The following is a 17,217-nucleotide window of genomic DNA, read 5'->3' as shown; positions in this document are numbered from 1 at the left end:
GCCTTCTTTTTAAGCCCCAGCACCTTCCTCTTGACCTCTTACTGCTTCCCAATCACTCACACACCCTCCCTGTAGGTAACACCAATGTACCTCTCTTTATCTATTTCACTAGCAACTTGACTTTCTCATCCCATCACTCACTGCTTGCTCTCATTGCTAACATTTCCACCTTCTGCATGTCATACAGTTTTCCATACATGCCAGCAGTGCTTCTCTAAATGCCCCTTATTTCTCACCCACTCCCCAAGTTTTGTTTACACTCATCTTTTGCCAGTTTTTCATGGTATTTTATTACCCAGGCCCCTTTTCCAAGCTCGCTCACTTCCCACACCTTCCCACCCATTATTACTCTTTTCCTGTAGGCTTCACAAACATTTACCCTTGCCTCCACCAAGAAGTGATTAGACGTCCCACCAGCTACCCTTCACAGCACATCCAAAACTGTCTCTTTAGCATGCCTGTCACTTAATGCTAACTTCTTAATCTATGTATGTTACTTTTGTAAACCAAGTATTCCCAATCATTAGTGCTTCTTTGTCATACAGCTCTACATGCTGTTCATTATTTTTCATTTTCACATAGTAGGCCATGCCACTCACTTATACCCTCAATTACTACATCACCCATTCTTGCATTCACTTCATACATCACTAATAATCAATCCTCATCTCAAAATTGTTGACACAGCACTCAGCTCTTTCCAGAACACTTACCTCTCTTCCTCCTTCTTCTTGATACAAGGAGCATAAGCACTAACATTCACTCAACTCTAATAACTCACTTTCATTTGTAACCAAATAATTTTGGAGCTAACTTCCTTTCACTCTTTCAGTTCCCAATACTTTAGTAAAAGTGCTACCTTTTCCTTTGCTCTTGCTCTCACACTAATGCCAGACTACACCCCAGATCATTCTCAAACAATTCTTACCCATTCCCTTTGAGCTTAGTTTCACTGAGAGCCAGAACATCCAGATTCCTCTCCCCACATATACTACCTATCTTTCCCTTTGTATCCTGGTAACATCCACACACATTCATACATCCCAGCCTAAGCTTTTGAGGGGGATGAGCACTCCTGCTTGCTTGGCTCCTTATTGTTTTCTAACTTTTAAAGGGAAGGGTTTCCAGCCCCATGCTCTTACCCATTTTAGTTATCTTCCACAAGGGTGTTGTTTCTCCCCAATCCCCCGCTATTTATTTCTCTTGGGTAAGTTTGAGATTCTTCCCCATGATCTTGATCTGCATTAGAATTGGTACTCACAACAATCTAGGTTATGTTCTTCATGTTTGTTTAACTTACAGCTGGTGTTCCAAGAATGACAGTCTCTAGAATTAAGTAATCTTTAGGTATATTTTGTTACTGTTTTCAAGTGTTTTTGTTTATTTTTCTTTCTTATATGTTCTGAGTACTTTTGATTTTATAAAAAGTTGTCTTGATGTGTCAGTTTATTGACTGAACTTTTGTTAAAATTGCCAATGTTTGTCCCTTAGATCCCCTACTAGTACATTTTTGCACTTTTCATGGAATCTAGCAACATTCTCAGCATTTTGACCATTTTGAGAGGAAAGTGATTGGTTCTCAGTGAATGTAGGTTTGCAGCAGGAATGTGTGTGATGTCTCCATGGTTGTTTAATTTGTTTATGGATGGGGTTGTTAGGGAGGTGAATGCAAGAGTTTTGGAAAGAGGGGCAAGTATGAAGTCTGTTGTGGATGAGAGAGCCTGGGAAGTGAGTCAGTTGTTGTTCACTGATGATACAGCGCTGGTGGCTGATTCAAGTGAGAAACTGCAGAAGCTGGTGACTGAGTTTGGTAAAATGTGTGAAAGAAGAAAGTTAAGAGTAAATGTGAATAAGAGCAAGGTTATTAGGTACAGTAGGGTTGAGGGTCAAGTCAATTGGGAGGTAAGTTTGAATGGAGAAAAACTGGAGGAAGTAAAGTGTTTTAGATATCTGAGAGTGGATCTGGCAGTGGATGGAACCATGGAAGTGGAAGTGAATCATAGGGTAGGGGAGGGGGCGAAAATCCTGGGAGCCTTGAAGAATGTGTGGAAGTCGAGAACATTATCTCGGAAAGCAAAAATGGGTATGTTTGAAGGAATAGTAGTTCCAACAATGTTGTATGGTTGCGAGGTGTGGGCTATGGATAGAGTTGTGCGCAGTAGGGTGGATGTGCTGGAAATGAGATGTTTGAGGACAATGTGTGGTGTGGGGTGGTTTGATCGAGTAAGTAATAATAGGGTAAGAGAGATGTGCGGAAATAAAAAGAGCGTGGTTGAGAGAGCAGAAGAGGGTGTTTTGAAATGGTTTGGGCACATGGAGAGAATGAGTGAGGAAAGATTGACCAAGAGGATATATGTGTCGGAGGTGGAGGGAACAAGAAGTGGGAGACCAAATTGGAGGTGGAAAGATGGAGTGAAAAAGATTTTGTGTGATCGGGGCCTGAACATGCAGGAGGGTGAAAGGAGGGCAAGGAATAGAGTGAATTGGATCGATGTGGTATACCGGGGTTGACATGCTGTCAGTGGATTGAATCAGGGCATGTGAAGCATCTGGGGTAAACCATGGAAAGTTGTGTGGGGCCTGGATGTGGAAAGGGAGCTGTGGTTTCGGGCATTATTGTATGACAGCTAGAGACTGAGTGTGAACGAATGGGGCCTTTGTTGTCTTTTCCTAGTGCTACCTCGCACACATGAGGGGGGAGGGGGATGGTATTCCATGTGTGGCGATGGGAATGAATAAAGGCAGACAGTGTGAATTGTGTGCATGGGTATATATGTAATGTGTCTGTGTGTGTATATATATGTGTACATTGAGATGTATAGGTATGTATATTTGCGTGTGTGGACGTGTATGTATATACATTGTGTATGGGGGTGGGTTGGGCCATTTCTTTTGTCTGTTTCCTTGCGCTACCTCGCAAACGCGGGAGACAGCGACAAAGCAAAATAAATAAGTAAAATAAATATGTATGTCAGATGACAGACTGTCAAAAACATATACAACAGTACAGCAGAAGGTACTAGAAGGAGAGGCAGTCTATGTAAGTGACGGATAAATATAGAGAGAAACGATTTAAGGCTAGGGATATTTCAGATGAAGATTCAGGAAGAATGACTGAGGATTAGATGCTATGGAAGTATTTTGTGTAAGAAGGTGGTATGAATGGAGACCTTGATTTTGCTTGACAAAAACTTAGGTATAAAGTGAAAAATTAAGAGGCAATTTATAATCATGGAAGTCCATGATTCACTTTAACACCAATGGGCATGGAATGATGATGTGTGATTGTGGTGTGGGAAAGCTATGTGAACTTGATCCAACAAAGTAGGCTACGAATGTAGTAATAACAGAACTATTACCAACATACATAATAATAGAAAAATTCACACCACCATTTATTTGACACATTGTGCATATAATACATAAATTAATATGATCATAATGGTAATAATGACCACAACACACAAGTACATGGAATGTTATACTCTTTAAATAAATGTTCATATATACAGAACATCTCAAACATCATTACCTTAAGAAATCTAAAGCATTTATACAGCACTATTTCCCAACTTCTGTTTTCTGGAAATCAGACAGTTCTGTAATTAAACAAAAATACTTTCCAAGGTGGACTTATACATTGCTACACATCTGCCTATAATAAAAATATGCTAATAAACAGATTTTTCTTGCTTTTTTGTTAACAAGAAAGAGGAAGTATCTAAAGCTTAATTACTTCATATTGGATGGGAGAAGAGCTAATAGTGAATTAGCAAGGCAAATACAGCTATTACAAAATGCATTACAGTTTCTCTACCAAGGGCTTTATATAATACATATATATTAACAATGACTAAATCTGAGGGCCCAAACAATTTTTCTTAAATTTATAAACTATTACAGGCATTTTCTGTCATTAATGGCTACAGTGACGTAGCATCCTCCTTGGTGTGGCCAGGGAGACTAATTTGTTCAAGTTTATGAGTATCATTTATTAGTTCTATGAATACTATCAATAGTTGAATGATTTACAATTCTGTAATGATGCCCAAGAATGTTTTTCATACTGCAATTAAGGAATCTGATGTCTTCCAAATCAATGTAACACTGAAAATCAAAATATTATAGCCTATACAATTAGAAGACTGATTTATATCTGCTTCACAGAAACCATTACCTTAGCTGATGATGTACCAGGTTTCTTATAATCAATTCCAAATGGTAAATTTCAAAACATTTAATACAGATAAAGATATTTCAGGGTAAAAAATATGGAAAACAATATCCCTAATATGCAGACCCACTGAAATCAAGGCAACACTTGACCAAATGAATGTTTGAAACATTACACATACACAGTTAACATCTTTCAGACAAAGAATACAAACATATGTTTGTGATTTTATAAGTACTTTCTCATGCATGCTGAAAACATTATTCTGTACAATTATCCTGCTTTAATTTTCTAGAAAAAGCAACTAATCATATTAAGTAAAGAGAGGATGCCAGTATACAATTGCAAAGTTCTGCAATATGCTTGGTCAAAGATACACTAAGCTCTTTTTCTTGATAAAGACAGAGGGAAATGTACAGCTCTAACTAAGCATGTCACGGAACTTAAAGATAGCCACCCGATTTTTCTCCAATACTGTTCTATAATTTCACAGAACATGCCAGTAATCTTTAATGTACCCATCCAGCTGCATTTTAGTCAGTGTTTGGCACCATAATAGGTTGTCCTTTAGGGTCATCAAAGCGATCCATGGTCTTGATGTCACTCAGCATATACATCCCAACAGAAAGAATGAAGACATAGAAAAGACTTGTCAATAAACCTACCCAAATAGGCACAGTGAAGAAGCCTACACAGTCCCATGCTCCTCCAAATTTTTCCTCAGCAGGAGAAAATGCTTGCATCTGAAATGTAAAAATAAATTCTGTCCCATTGAGCAGCTCTTACAAAGATCATTACTAAATCATGAAAAACCATCACAATCACAGAAAAAGGATTTGGTTTTTAGGCTGTTCATGATTAATAAAAAAGAACAGCACCATTTGTGTTACAATTAACATAATGGGTATTACTGCAATGGATTTAGTACTGTGTTGCATTTAGATCATGTTGAGTAACTAAAGGAGCAACTGGTACCAAGATAATGTTAGGAGAAAGTCATAATGATGATTTAGAGATGAATGTATGTTCCACCACCTTCAAGAAAGATTCTATCAGAGATCAGTGTGGTAAGCTAATGGGAATATCAAAAAACATAAACATTGGAGAGGTCAAAAAATTTATTAAACAGCTATACCTTGGTAAGAGGAAGGTGCCAGGGGCTGAAAAAGAGGGCAAATGATAGGTGGGGTGAGTGAGTACCAGCATACTCAAGGGAGAAAAAAATGTTTTGGAAGGAGGTTAATAGTGTGAGAAATAGAGATGAAATGTGGTAGGGCAGCTGAAGAGGATGGAATTGCAGTTGATTTTCTTCAGAAAGGGGGTGACTGGTTGGCATTTTCAGTATTATGTATGGATTATGGTGAGGTGCCTCAGGAGTGGTGGAATGCATGTATCGTAAGACTGTATATAGCCAAAGGGGACAGGTGAGTGATCTACAGAGGTATGAGTTTGTTGAGTGTAGCTGAGAAATTGCATGAAAGAGTGGCGATTCAGAAAGTAATGGCATGCACAGAGCATCACATATGGAGGAACAATATGATTTCAGGACAGGTAGAGGATGTGTGGATCATGTTTTTGCTTTGAAGAATGTATACGAGAAATACTTAAAAGAAACAAAAGGATTTGTGTATGGCATTTATGGATTGGTAAAAGCATATGATAGGGTAACAGAGATGCTTTGTGTAAGGTGTCACAAATATATGGTGTGGGAGGAAAGCTATTAGAAGCAGAGAAGTTTTTGTCTAGACGGTAAGGCCTGTGCACAAGTAAGGGTCAGTTGTTCCAGGTGAAAGAAGAGTCGGTGGCAGGGATAAGTGATGTCACTGTGGCTGTTTGATATGTTTATGGATGGAGTGGTAAGTGAAGGAAATGCAAGAGCTTTGGAAAGAAGGGTATGTGGTCTGTAGGGAGTGAGGATGTGATTTTTGCTGATGACATGGCACTGGTGGCAGGTTTGAGAGAGAAACTGCAAAAGCATGTGTCTTAGTTTGGGTTAGTGTGTAAAGGGAGGAAGTTGAGAATTATGTGAGTAAAAGAAAGGGCACTAGGATTAGCAGTGCAAAGCAACAAGTTAGATGAGGCGAGTCTGAATGGACAAAATCTGGAGGAAGTGAGACACTTTAGATACCCGGGAGTAGACTTGGCAGAGAATGGAGCCATAGATGTGGAGTAGAGTTATAAGGTGGGTGACAAGGTGAAGGTTCTGGGAGCACTGAGGAATGTATGGAAAGACAGTCACTATCTAAGAAGGGGAAAATGGGTATTTTTATGGTGATGTTGTAAGGATGAGAGGCATGGGCTATAGCAGAGAAAGTACAGAAGAGGGAGGACAAGTACGAAATGATATGTTTGAGGATAATATGTAGTGTGTAGAGGGTTGATCAAGAGAGTAATGATAGAGTAAGAGATGGTGTCGTAATAAGAAGAGTATGACTAAGGGAGCCGAAGTGCATACACTGAAATGGTTTGTACACATGGAAGGAATGACTGAGGAGACGCTGACGATGAGGATATAAGAAACAGAAGTGATGGAGTCAAGGGGAGATTAAATTAGATGGACTGATGAAGTGAAAAAGATTCTGAGGGCTCAGGGCCTGAACATGTACAAGGGTGATAAGTGTGCAAGGGACTGGTTGAATAAGAGCATGGTGGTATACAAGGGAGCAACACACTTGTCAGAGGACTGAACCAAGGCAGCTGAGGGAAGCCAAGGAAAGGTCAGACCAGGCTGAGGGTAGGATGCTGTTGTTTCGGTGCATTACACCTGACAGCAAGAGAATGTATGTGAGCCAATGAGATTTTTTTCTTTAAACTTTCCTGGCACTAACTCGTTAAATGCAAGAAACTGAATTAATATGAAGGTAAAGAAAGATTTTTGGAAAGACTATTAAACTATACCACTAATGAGTCATCAGAACCTTGAGCGACAGCAATGGGAAGTCAGATAGGACTATTTCTTGAGTTTAGAAATGTTCAATTGTTTAGCAGAAACAACGATGAAAGGTGCACTTTCTTACTTCCAAAATGAAATAGAATTTGAAGAGTAACTGGTTAAAACAGTCATCTGGATGCTGATGACTAAAGCATCTCTCTAGCACAGAGGGTCCCAAGCAAATGGTAAGCAGTTTTGCTGGGATGGAAAACGTTCTTTGGAATGAAAGTAAATGCGCCCCAAACTAAAGTGATCAGAAATGCATTGAAAGAACAAAGATCCTTAATTAAATGCAGTGAATATCAAACACAAATCAAAACACTTCTAGGACAGGAAAATCTCTCAATGAATACTGTAACAATGAACTGAGGCCAAAGCAGCTTTCAACAAAGAAAAAGCTGTTTATAGGTAAGACTGACATGAAGTTCAGGTAATGGACATTGAAAAGCTTTATATGGAACATAGTTTTGTATGGCTAGATATGGGTGATATGAATGTGAAGGTGGTATGTGATGTAACTGGCAAGACAGTTGTTAATGGGGAGTGTTTGGAGTATATGAGAATGGAAGTTATCTTGTGGATGACAGTGCTGAGAGGGGTTTATTCCTTTCAAACACCTTTTTTCAGCACAAGATGATCCACTAATGTACGTAGATGAGAAATGACAGAAGAGAAGAACAAAAAGGTTTGACTGATCATGTGGCAGTGGATGATTGGTTGAGAAAAGTTGTGTTGTATGCTAGAGTTGTGAGAGGTTTCTCTGAAGACTGGCCATTTTGCAGTTCTTGTGAAACTAGTATCAGGGAGAAGTGGAGGTATGGCATAAGGAAGAATGGAGAGGTAAATGTGTTGGTAAGGGAGAAGATGAATCAGAAAGAAGGCACAGAGGAGTGTGAAAGAAAGATACGAGAAAGTTGAGACGAAAGTGCAGTAATGTAAGTATGCTGTCATGTTGTGAAAAAGGTGCTTTAAATGTTTAGAGACTATTAAAGGTTGTAGAATTAATAGCTGGATACAAGGTTTTGAGATATAAGAATAAAAGGGGAAATGCATGATGGACGGATGAGATTAGATGTGCTGTGTAAGAAAAGAAAAAGATATATGGTAAATCGCTTGTAAGGAATGTACCTGTGGAAATTCAACAGAGGAGAAAAGAACATATAATGCGTCATCAGAATGTTAAGACTACAAAGAAAGAGTAAACAAAGATTTAAGTTGAGTGAAAAGATTAGGTAAAATAAGAAATTGTGATGAAAGAAGGTGGAAATGTAGATGCTATGGAAGGAGAGTTCACTACACATAAAGCAAAATTATTTTATGCTGGTTAAAAGGACTATTATAAAATCAAGAGTAAGAAAATTTAAGCCATGTGATTGGAAAAATTTTAAAATTTCATACCTGAACACCACCAATCTTCATCTGGATTTCAGGGGTCTTATGTGTTTCATTTAGCTTGAAGTACATTGCCTGTGCACAAGAGTATGACATGCCTATTGGAATGCCTGAGACATATGGCTTGGCTGGCTGCAATGTAGAAAAGTATATATGAATTAACTATAGCTAAATCATTTAAAACTTTAATGTTGATTCAACTATAGCTAAAGTATTTAAAACTTTAATGTTAATTTGAACAAGTTTTACCTAGTTGAGTGAAAATAGTTACTGCTTACAGTAAGTCACAAGATTAGATCAGAATGAGGACTGGCTTATTATGAAGAACAAATGGTGGCAATGCTCCAGCTTCAATAACCCCATAATACACAAGGCAGTTCAGGCCTGTTGAAGTAATATTTCTCAGGAATAATATTTATGGCAGATTAAGGATTAAAAATATTACCAGATATGAGGAGAGGGAGCTGTTTGTAGATGATATTAAGAGACTGGGTTGAGTGAGATACCACTGACATATTCTCTTATTTATCTTAATTTCTATACTTCATAAAATAAGAATACTTCCCACGTATTCCCTGCGTGTCGTAGAAGGCGACTAAAAGGGGAGGGAGCGGGAGGCTGGAAATCCTCCCCTCTCGTTTTTTTTTTTTTTAATTTTCCAAAAGAAGGAACAGAGAGGGGTCAGGTGAGGATATTCCACAAAGGCCCAGTCCTCTGTTCTTGACGCTACCTCGCTAGTGCGGGAAATGGCGAATAGTTTAAAAGAAAGAAAGAAAATAATAATAATAATAATAATATTCCCTCAGAGGCCCAGTCCTCTGTTCTTAACGCTACCTTGCTAATGCGAGAAATGGCGAATAGTTTGAAAGAGAGAAAGAATAATAATAATAATAATAATCTATCTGTCCTTTTGTATCTTTTGAATATTAATCTCTTATACTTTGATCATGTTTCAAAATTTTATAACATTTTCTCCACCCTTTCTGCACATCCACTGACCTACACTAATCTAGAGCTCACTTCCTTACACTTTCAAACATTCCCGCAACTCCTGCCTCAGTACTTACTGAAACATTCACATATAATGTACTGAAACCAAAGCTTACCATTCACGGCCAAGCCCTTCAAATCATCCCGTGGTTTACCTTAACTACTTCATGTGCCTGGTTTAGCCAAATAATGCACATTGCCCCTCATATACCATGTCAATCCTAATTCAATCCATCCCATTTTTTATCAAACACCTTATCTTGAAGCTGTACAACACTGACCTTAAAGTAAGTCTTTTTATCATCAATACTGTTATCAACACCTTCAAGCATCCACTGACCACCCTCTTTCTTGAACTCGAAACTGAAAAGGAGATATTTATTAAAATGTAACCCCCCAAAAAATGACACTTCAGTCAGATATAACTTTTATTCAATTTCTATCAATTCCCAAAATGACAGGGGTCTCTACATACAGAAACCTCCAGAGCACTTGCTGAAAAATGCTACACGATGGTTCACCTCTACCACAACTACTATATTTGTCTTCTTACATTACAATGCATTATGCAATAAAAATCTGATTTACTCTAGTCCAGAATCTTGAAAAAGGAAGACTGGTTACATGTTAGAGCCACTTTGTGTTTAAATATGGTGTGCAGCAGATTCCCAATATATGGCTCTGCTAAAATAAAAAAAATGCTGTACACCAAGCTGAATCTTGTAATCATCCACAAAATCTGGAAAAAATAGCCATCAGTTTTTATGTAATCTCCCACAGCTAAGCAAGTTCAAACAAAATGATGATCTAGGGCTCTTCTTTCACTACCAAACATTATACTAGGATCAAAATTATAAGCCAGCCTCCCATGCTTTACATAACTAGGATCAAAAGTATATGCCAGCCTCCTTTGTTTTACAGGAGTTTGTTTCACATGAATTCACAAAAAGATTATTCACCACCAAAAATTCCATATATACAAGGTGTGGTTCACTCATGAATGGTTGAGGAGGAACATTATGCACACTGTGCATTTCATATTCTAGGTATCACACAAACAAGTCATGGGAAATACAGCTGCCAGCTTGCAGCTGGTGCTTATTATGTACAGTTGTTCACCATACTTAATTATGAGGAGTGCCGCCAAAATCAAAAGCTCTGTAAATTAGTCAAGTTCACCCTCAGCCAAAATTACATGTTACAATGTCAGTGAAATGTCATCTTCAGCAAGGCTGTATCATCATAAATGAATGAAAAGGAGTACAGTCTTCTCTTTGTCAAAGACCTTCTCACTCCAAAGTGGTCCACCATTTCCTTGCTTCTATCTGATCAAAGTGAATGACATACAAGACGCACCCTGTTTTTAGAGGAAATATTCAGCAAAAAATACTTCATTTCATAATATTATTTGATATCTACAGTACTCTTACCATTATGAAACAAAAAATTTAATTTAAAATGCTTAAACCATACCTTTTCCTAAATCTGTAACACAAAGATATTCAGTCATCCTTGCTAAGTCACTGATACCACTTATCTAATCGCTAATACTCTCGTGCTTGTTAAGATCAGATGGGACTGGCCCATTTCTGTTAAGAAATAATAGGTATGATTTACACTACTTTCATTTGCACACCTTTTCTAGGAATACAACCTTCATATGCATCAAGGAAAGGTGTATAAGCCATATATGATATATGATAAAAAGCGGGGGGAGGAGGGTGCCATTTCACGTGTGACAGGGTGGCAACGGGAATGGATGAAGGCATCGTGTATGAATGTTTTTTATTTATTTATTTATTTATTTTGCTTTATTGCTGTCTCTCGCTAAGTTTTAACGAATCAGGCATGAAGTGAGTTTACTAGGCCAAAGTAAGCCCCACTGGACACAACAATGACCATACTTGTTATGAAACATTTTCCTTTGCCATATATATATCTAGAGACCTGTTGGCCTAATGTCAATCAATAAAGTGGTAAATTCAATAACCAAAAGTAATATATATAAAGGGACCAAAATCAGAGGAGAAAACAACTAACTTATTCATTCCTATGTTCAAATGAAAATCACTAAAACCAATACAGTACTTACTGAAAGTTGACCTTGGCAGCTGTATAACTACCAATCGGTACATTAATGTACTTTATCAAAATTCTGGCAGTGTCACCTGAACAATCTCCAGAGTCAGCAGCAGCATTTGAATCATCAATGGCAATTTCAGTGCTGAAAAGAAAGAAAAAAAGATGAACTTTGTCAAAGGCGTTGTTCCATGACCTGTAATGTTATGGCTAAAAATTTCTAACCCCTGCTTTCTAATGAAGTTTATACCTCTCACCCCCTCACTCACCATCCTTTAGAATCTGTGGCCCTCAGCTAAGTCTGGCTCCCATCCGACACTCAGCAATCTCCATTAGGCAATGATGTCATAAACCCACCAGCTGATGTGTTGGTCACACTGGTGGCTTCACAATTTTTGGAATGTAGATGTCACCCTGATGATAGTTACCTTTAGTTACCCATAAAATTGTGGATATAAAAAACCTGGCTACCACTGTATGCTATAGGTGACTTCTCAATCTTGGTGTCATCTTCAGCAGGCAGTCCGGTAACATCAGGACCAATTTCCATGAAAGTGTCCCAATGTTACCCAGGACCTTTCTATAGGTTTCTGCCACTAATGGCTGCAATACTTTCAGTAGCAGCAATGTAACTCCTTCAAAGAGAGATCTTTGATTAGATTATACCCCAAACTATACAGCCTTGCCAAAGGTGACTTTTTGCGTATAGGGTAACATCATTCATGCAAAGTCTGGTAACATGTATATTTTTTTCATACTTGACTACACTTTCCCACATTGTTGAGGTAGTGCCAGGAACAGAAGAAAGGCCACATTTGTTTGAATTCATTCTCTAGCTGTAAAGCATCGAACCACAGCTCCCTATCCACAGCTAGATCCCACAGACCCTTGCTACTTCACGTGTCCTGGTTCAGTCCATTGACGGCATGTTGACCCCTGTATACCACAACATTCCAATTTACCCTGTCCCATGCACATCTTTCAACCTCCTGCATGATCACTCAGAATCTTTTCTTCTCCATCTTTCCATCTCCAATTTAGTCACCCCATTCCACCTCTGGCACACATATCCTCTTTATCAACCTCTCCATACATCTAAACCATTTCAGAAGACTCTCTACAGTTCTTTCAACCATGCTCTTTCTGTAACCATACCTCTCTCTCTTACCCTTTTACTCATCAGTTCCTTGATCAAACCACATACTGTTCTCAGAGATTTCATTTCCAACACATCCATCTTCCTCCACACATCCTCATCTCACATCCATATAATATTGACGATCTACGATATATTCAAATATAACCATTTTTGCCTTACCAGATAATGACCTCTCGTTCTACACATTCTTCAATGCTCCTAGAGCTGTCACCCACTCACCAATCCAATGACACTTCTACTTCCATGGTTCAATTTCCTGCCATGTCCACTACCAGATATCTAAAAACTTCAATTCCTCCAGTTTCTTTCCATTCAAAGTCACACCCCATCTAACCTGTCCTTCCAACTTGCTAAGCCTAATAAGCTTGCTTTTATTTACATTTACTCTCAACCTTCTCCATCAACACACTTCAAACTAAATCACCAACTTCTGCAATTTCTCACTAGAATCTCCCACCAGTGCTGTGCCAGCAAACAACAACTAATTCACTTCCCAAGCTCCCTCATCCCCTACATACTGCATATACTCATCAAGACTCTTGCATTTATTTTTCTCACCACCCCAACCATAAACAAATCAAACAGCCATGGCAATATCACACAGCCTTACCACAGACCAACCCTCACTCTGAATCATTCACTTTCCTCTCTTTCTGCTCGCACACATGCCTTAAACCCTTGAAAAAATTTCTCATTGCTTGTAGGAGCTTTCCTCCTACACCATATATTCTCAAAATCTTCCACAAGGCATTTCTACCAACCCTATCATATGCTTTCTCCAAGGCCATAAATGTCTCGTATAAATACACTTGTTTCTCTGAGTATTTCTCATACATTCATTAAAGCAAACACATGATAAACGCATCCACTACTACTTATGAAGCTACAATGATCCTCCTTAATCTGATGCTCCATAAATGCCTTCACCCTCTCAATGACCACTCTCCCATACAAATTTCCAGATTCACTCAAGAAGCTCAAACCTCTGCAGTTTGAACACTCACCTTTATCCCCTTACCTTTTGTAAAATGGCACTATACATGCATTCTGCCCTTCCTCAGGCACCTCACTGTGATCCATACATACAATGAAAATCCTAACTAACCAATCAAGAGCAATCCCATGCTTTCTTTAGAAATTCAACTTTAATACCAACCACCTTAGCTACCTTGTTACATTTCATCTTACATGAGACTTTCACCACCTTTTCTTTCTTCACCAAATCACTCTCTTCAACCTCACTTCGTATACCAACACGACCCAAACACCCCACATCTGCCAATCTATCATAAAACACATTCAACAGTCCTAAAAAATAATCACTCAATCTTGACCTCCCTTTATTCCTACCTGTTACCACTTCCCCATTTGCCCCTTTCATCAATGTTCCCATTTGCTCTTGTTTTCTATATACTATTAACCTCCTTCCAAAACATCATCTTAATCCCTTCCAAAACATCATCTTAATCTTCTTAATGGTTACCGATACTTGCTTACCACAACTCCCATTTGTTCTCTTTTTCATCCCCTGCCTCCTGCTGCTTTCTCTCATATGTCTTCCAATCATTTGCACTCCCTCCCTGTAAGTATTGCCCATATACCTCTCTTTTCTCTTTCATAAGCCTTTCTTTCATCATCTCATCACTCCCTAACCATTCTAACATACCCACCTCCCTCCTTATGCATCCCACATGCATCTCTTGGACATGCCACCACTGCTTCCCTACATTCCCACTCCTCACCCAATCCCCTTGCTTCATTTACCTTTTGCCATTCTGTAATCAATCTCTTCTGATGTTTCTTCATTCAAGTCTCATTTCCAAGATCACTTACTCCCAGATACCTCCTTTCGTCCATAATGTTTCCTTTTCCCCATAAACCTCTACAAATCTTCACCCCAGCCTCGACAAAGAAATGAACAGACATCCCACCAGCTGCCCCACTAAGCACTTTCACATCTAAAAGTCTCTTTTGTATGCCTGTCAATTAATACGTAATCCAATAATGCTTGCTGACCACCTTTCCTACTTACATAGGTATACTTGTGTGTGTCCCTTCATCAACTTCATCAAAAACAACAATGAAGCAATCAGAAAGCACATGCCACAAGTTACACACATACAATAAAAATCAGCTCAGACAAAACCATTTACCATCAATGAAAATCAAAAAACAAATCCCATTTCTAAACAATGCCATCACCAATCTAAAACTGAAAGGCAAACTGCAAACTGGTGCTCCTTCTTAAACACACTGAACCACAGGATCTACAGCAACAGATGTAGGAGAAAGTCAAAGATGATTCACACTTACAGCACCAAACATGCCTGCACTCATGAAACCCTTCTGACCTCTTTCAAAGATATCATTTCTCCTAGAGAACACAAAAAACATGCTCATGAGATCCACTCAAAAGATCAGCCACAAACCAAACTTACCCCTAAACAGAAAGGTCAGGAAAACATACACAAAATCCATACACAAAACAACTGCTTACCCACTCTTCACTCTCATTGATACAGGCAATGCATGTGAAATCTTAAACACCTCTCCTGTAACAGGTCCTCACAGCTTATTCAAATTTCATATGAAACACTTTGCTTCAGCTGCAACTCAAGCACTCACAGCTATCTTCAACCACATCTGGCTACACAATAAAATCCCTAACTCATGGAAAGTTGTCAACAAAATACAAATCCTTAAAAACTCCAACCCACCCAACATCCTATCCTCCTACCATCCTATATTACTTCTGTCTTCGTTACCAACACTCTTTGACAAATTGATCAAAACAAGAAGCATGCAAAATTTTCTCCTACAAAATTGTCACACTACAAACAGGCTTCACACAACACATCCTGAATGGCTTCAACCAACCTCAAACACAATGCTACACAATATTAGTGTCAACAGACACTATCAAAGCATTTGCTACAGTCCCTAGCACAACCTGATAAAACAGAAAATTGACACCATCCTACACATCCATGACAAAAATTGGTTGGGCAACTTCAAATGACTGCACCTCCACAGAGGTCTTTAAACACTCTTTTAACCCCCAGACAGCTATCACTCTCCAATCACTCTGAACAGACAACCATTCCCATTGAACAAAACCAATGATTCTGGGGTACCACAGAGAATAAACACATTAACTCCCCACATCAAAAACATCTATACAAAAGCAGCACAACTGCAATATGCTTTCAGAACACTAACTGCCACCAGATTTGGATGAACAAAAAGCCTTCAGCATTTTCTACAATCAAATCATCTGCTTCACTCTAAACTTCACCTCACCCTCTAAAAAGCAAATTCATACAAACACACAAAAGAAAGCACTTGGAAAAATCTCTGGCTTTCTAGCAACAACAAAGATTTAACACTTACACAAAGAGACAAAGATCTTCCTAATAAATTCCCACCTCAACATGCTCAGCACTCCATTCTATGCAACAGCACAAAATCCCTCCTCCCCAAACCATCTCAAAACCAACCACCAATTCCTTAGTAGAAATAAACAGCCTATCCCTGCCTTACACTTCAGGATCCTCTACTCACAGGTCCCCTAGCACCAGCAAACGTAACAGTAACATAACACAGACACACTGAAATTATTCAAAAAACACAAAAGAACTGCCCACCCAGCTCAGCCTTAAATGCCACCCCACCAGATATCCACCCATTCAAAACTACTTTCTCTAGAGACACACATTACACTTTCCTGTTTATGCTCAGGACATCACCTATCCCTATAGTATAATAAAAACATCCCAGAACCCTTCATACTCACATTGTAAATACCATAATAAAGACATTTAACACTTATCACTCAATCGCCGGGCACTTTCCCTACATAAGATGCACTCACACCTTCACTAAACTGTATGACCCACTGTCCTGACAGGTGGACATGGCTAGCTTCCTAAGTGCTGCAGAGTTTCAAAAGGCCAGAATGAATCCTGGGGTAGGAGGTAGGTAACCAAGTATAAACTTTTTTAACTGGCAAGTAAAATCAATTTATGCTACAAGTAAAAAACAGCATTTTCCTGAAATGCTTACTTATATCTTGTCCTCCCTGACACTATGACTTAACTCTTATCTTTATAAAGGAAAAAACAGAGGAGAATTTGGCTACTGTACAGTCACTTTCTGTGCCAACTCAACATTTGCCAAGACCATTTGTTAGTGAATTACGGTGCAGAGAGAAAACTCAGGCTACCCACCCAGCCCACAATACATCACAAAGAAGAAACCAACCAAAAAATATTACACCTTTTTGTGTCTTTTTGACTAAATATATGCATGATATAGCTGTAATGAATAAGCACTAACATTTTCATCAAAATTCATAATATAGTACTAGATAACTTTTTTTTTTTTTATACTTTGTCGCTGTCTCCCGCGTTTGCGAGGTAGCGCAAGGAAACAGACGAAAGAAATGGCCCAACCCCCCCATACACATGTATATACATACGTCCACACACGCAA

At 38.7% G+C, this 17,217-nt stretch overlaps 1 protein-coding gene across 1 annotated transcript in view; it reads right to left on the bottom strand.

The window, feature by feature from the left end:
- Positions 1–3,382: 3,382 nt before the first annotated feature.
- Positions 3,383–17,217, bottom strand: part of LOC139750448 (V-type proton ATPase subunit S1-like) — a 46,465-nt gene continuing 32,630 nt past the window's right edge. The window contains exons 7-10 of the mRNA XM_071665256.1: positions 11,581–11,712; positions 9,770–9,851; positions 8,505–8,630; positions 3,383–4,917 (exon numbers count right to left, since the gene is read on the bottom strand). Of these exons, the coding sequence (XP_071521357.1) occupies positions 4,708–4,917; positions 8,505–8,630; positions 9,770–9,851; positions 11,581–11,712 (550 nt within the window). The 3' untranslated portion in view covers positions 3,383–4,707. The remainder of the gene's footprint in view (positions 4,918–8,504; positions 8,631–9,769; positions 9,852–11,580; positions 11,713–17,217) is intronic.

The sequence above is a fragment of the Panulirus ornatus genome, chromosome 9 (genome assembly GCF_036320965.1).
Source record: "Panulirus ornatus isolate Po-2019 chromosome 9, ASM3632096v1, whole genome shotgun sequence".
In the NCBI taxonomy this organism is placed as follows: Eukaryota; Metazoa; Arthropoda; class Malacostraca; order Decapoda; family Palinuridae; genus Panulirus; species Panulirus ornatus.
This window is presented reverse-complemented; position numbering and strand designations above follow the sequence as displayed.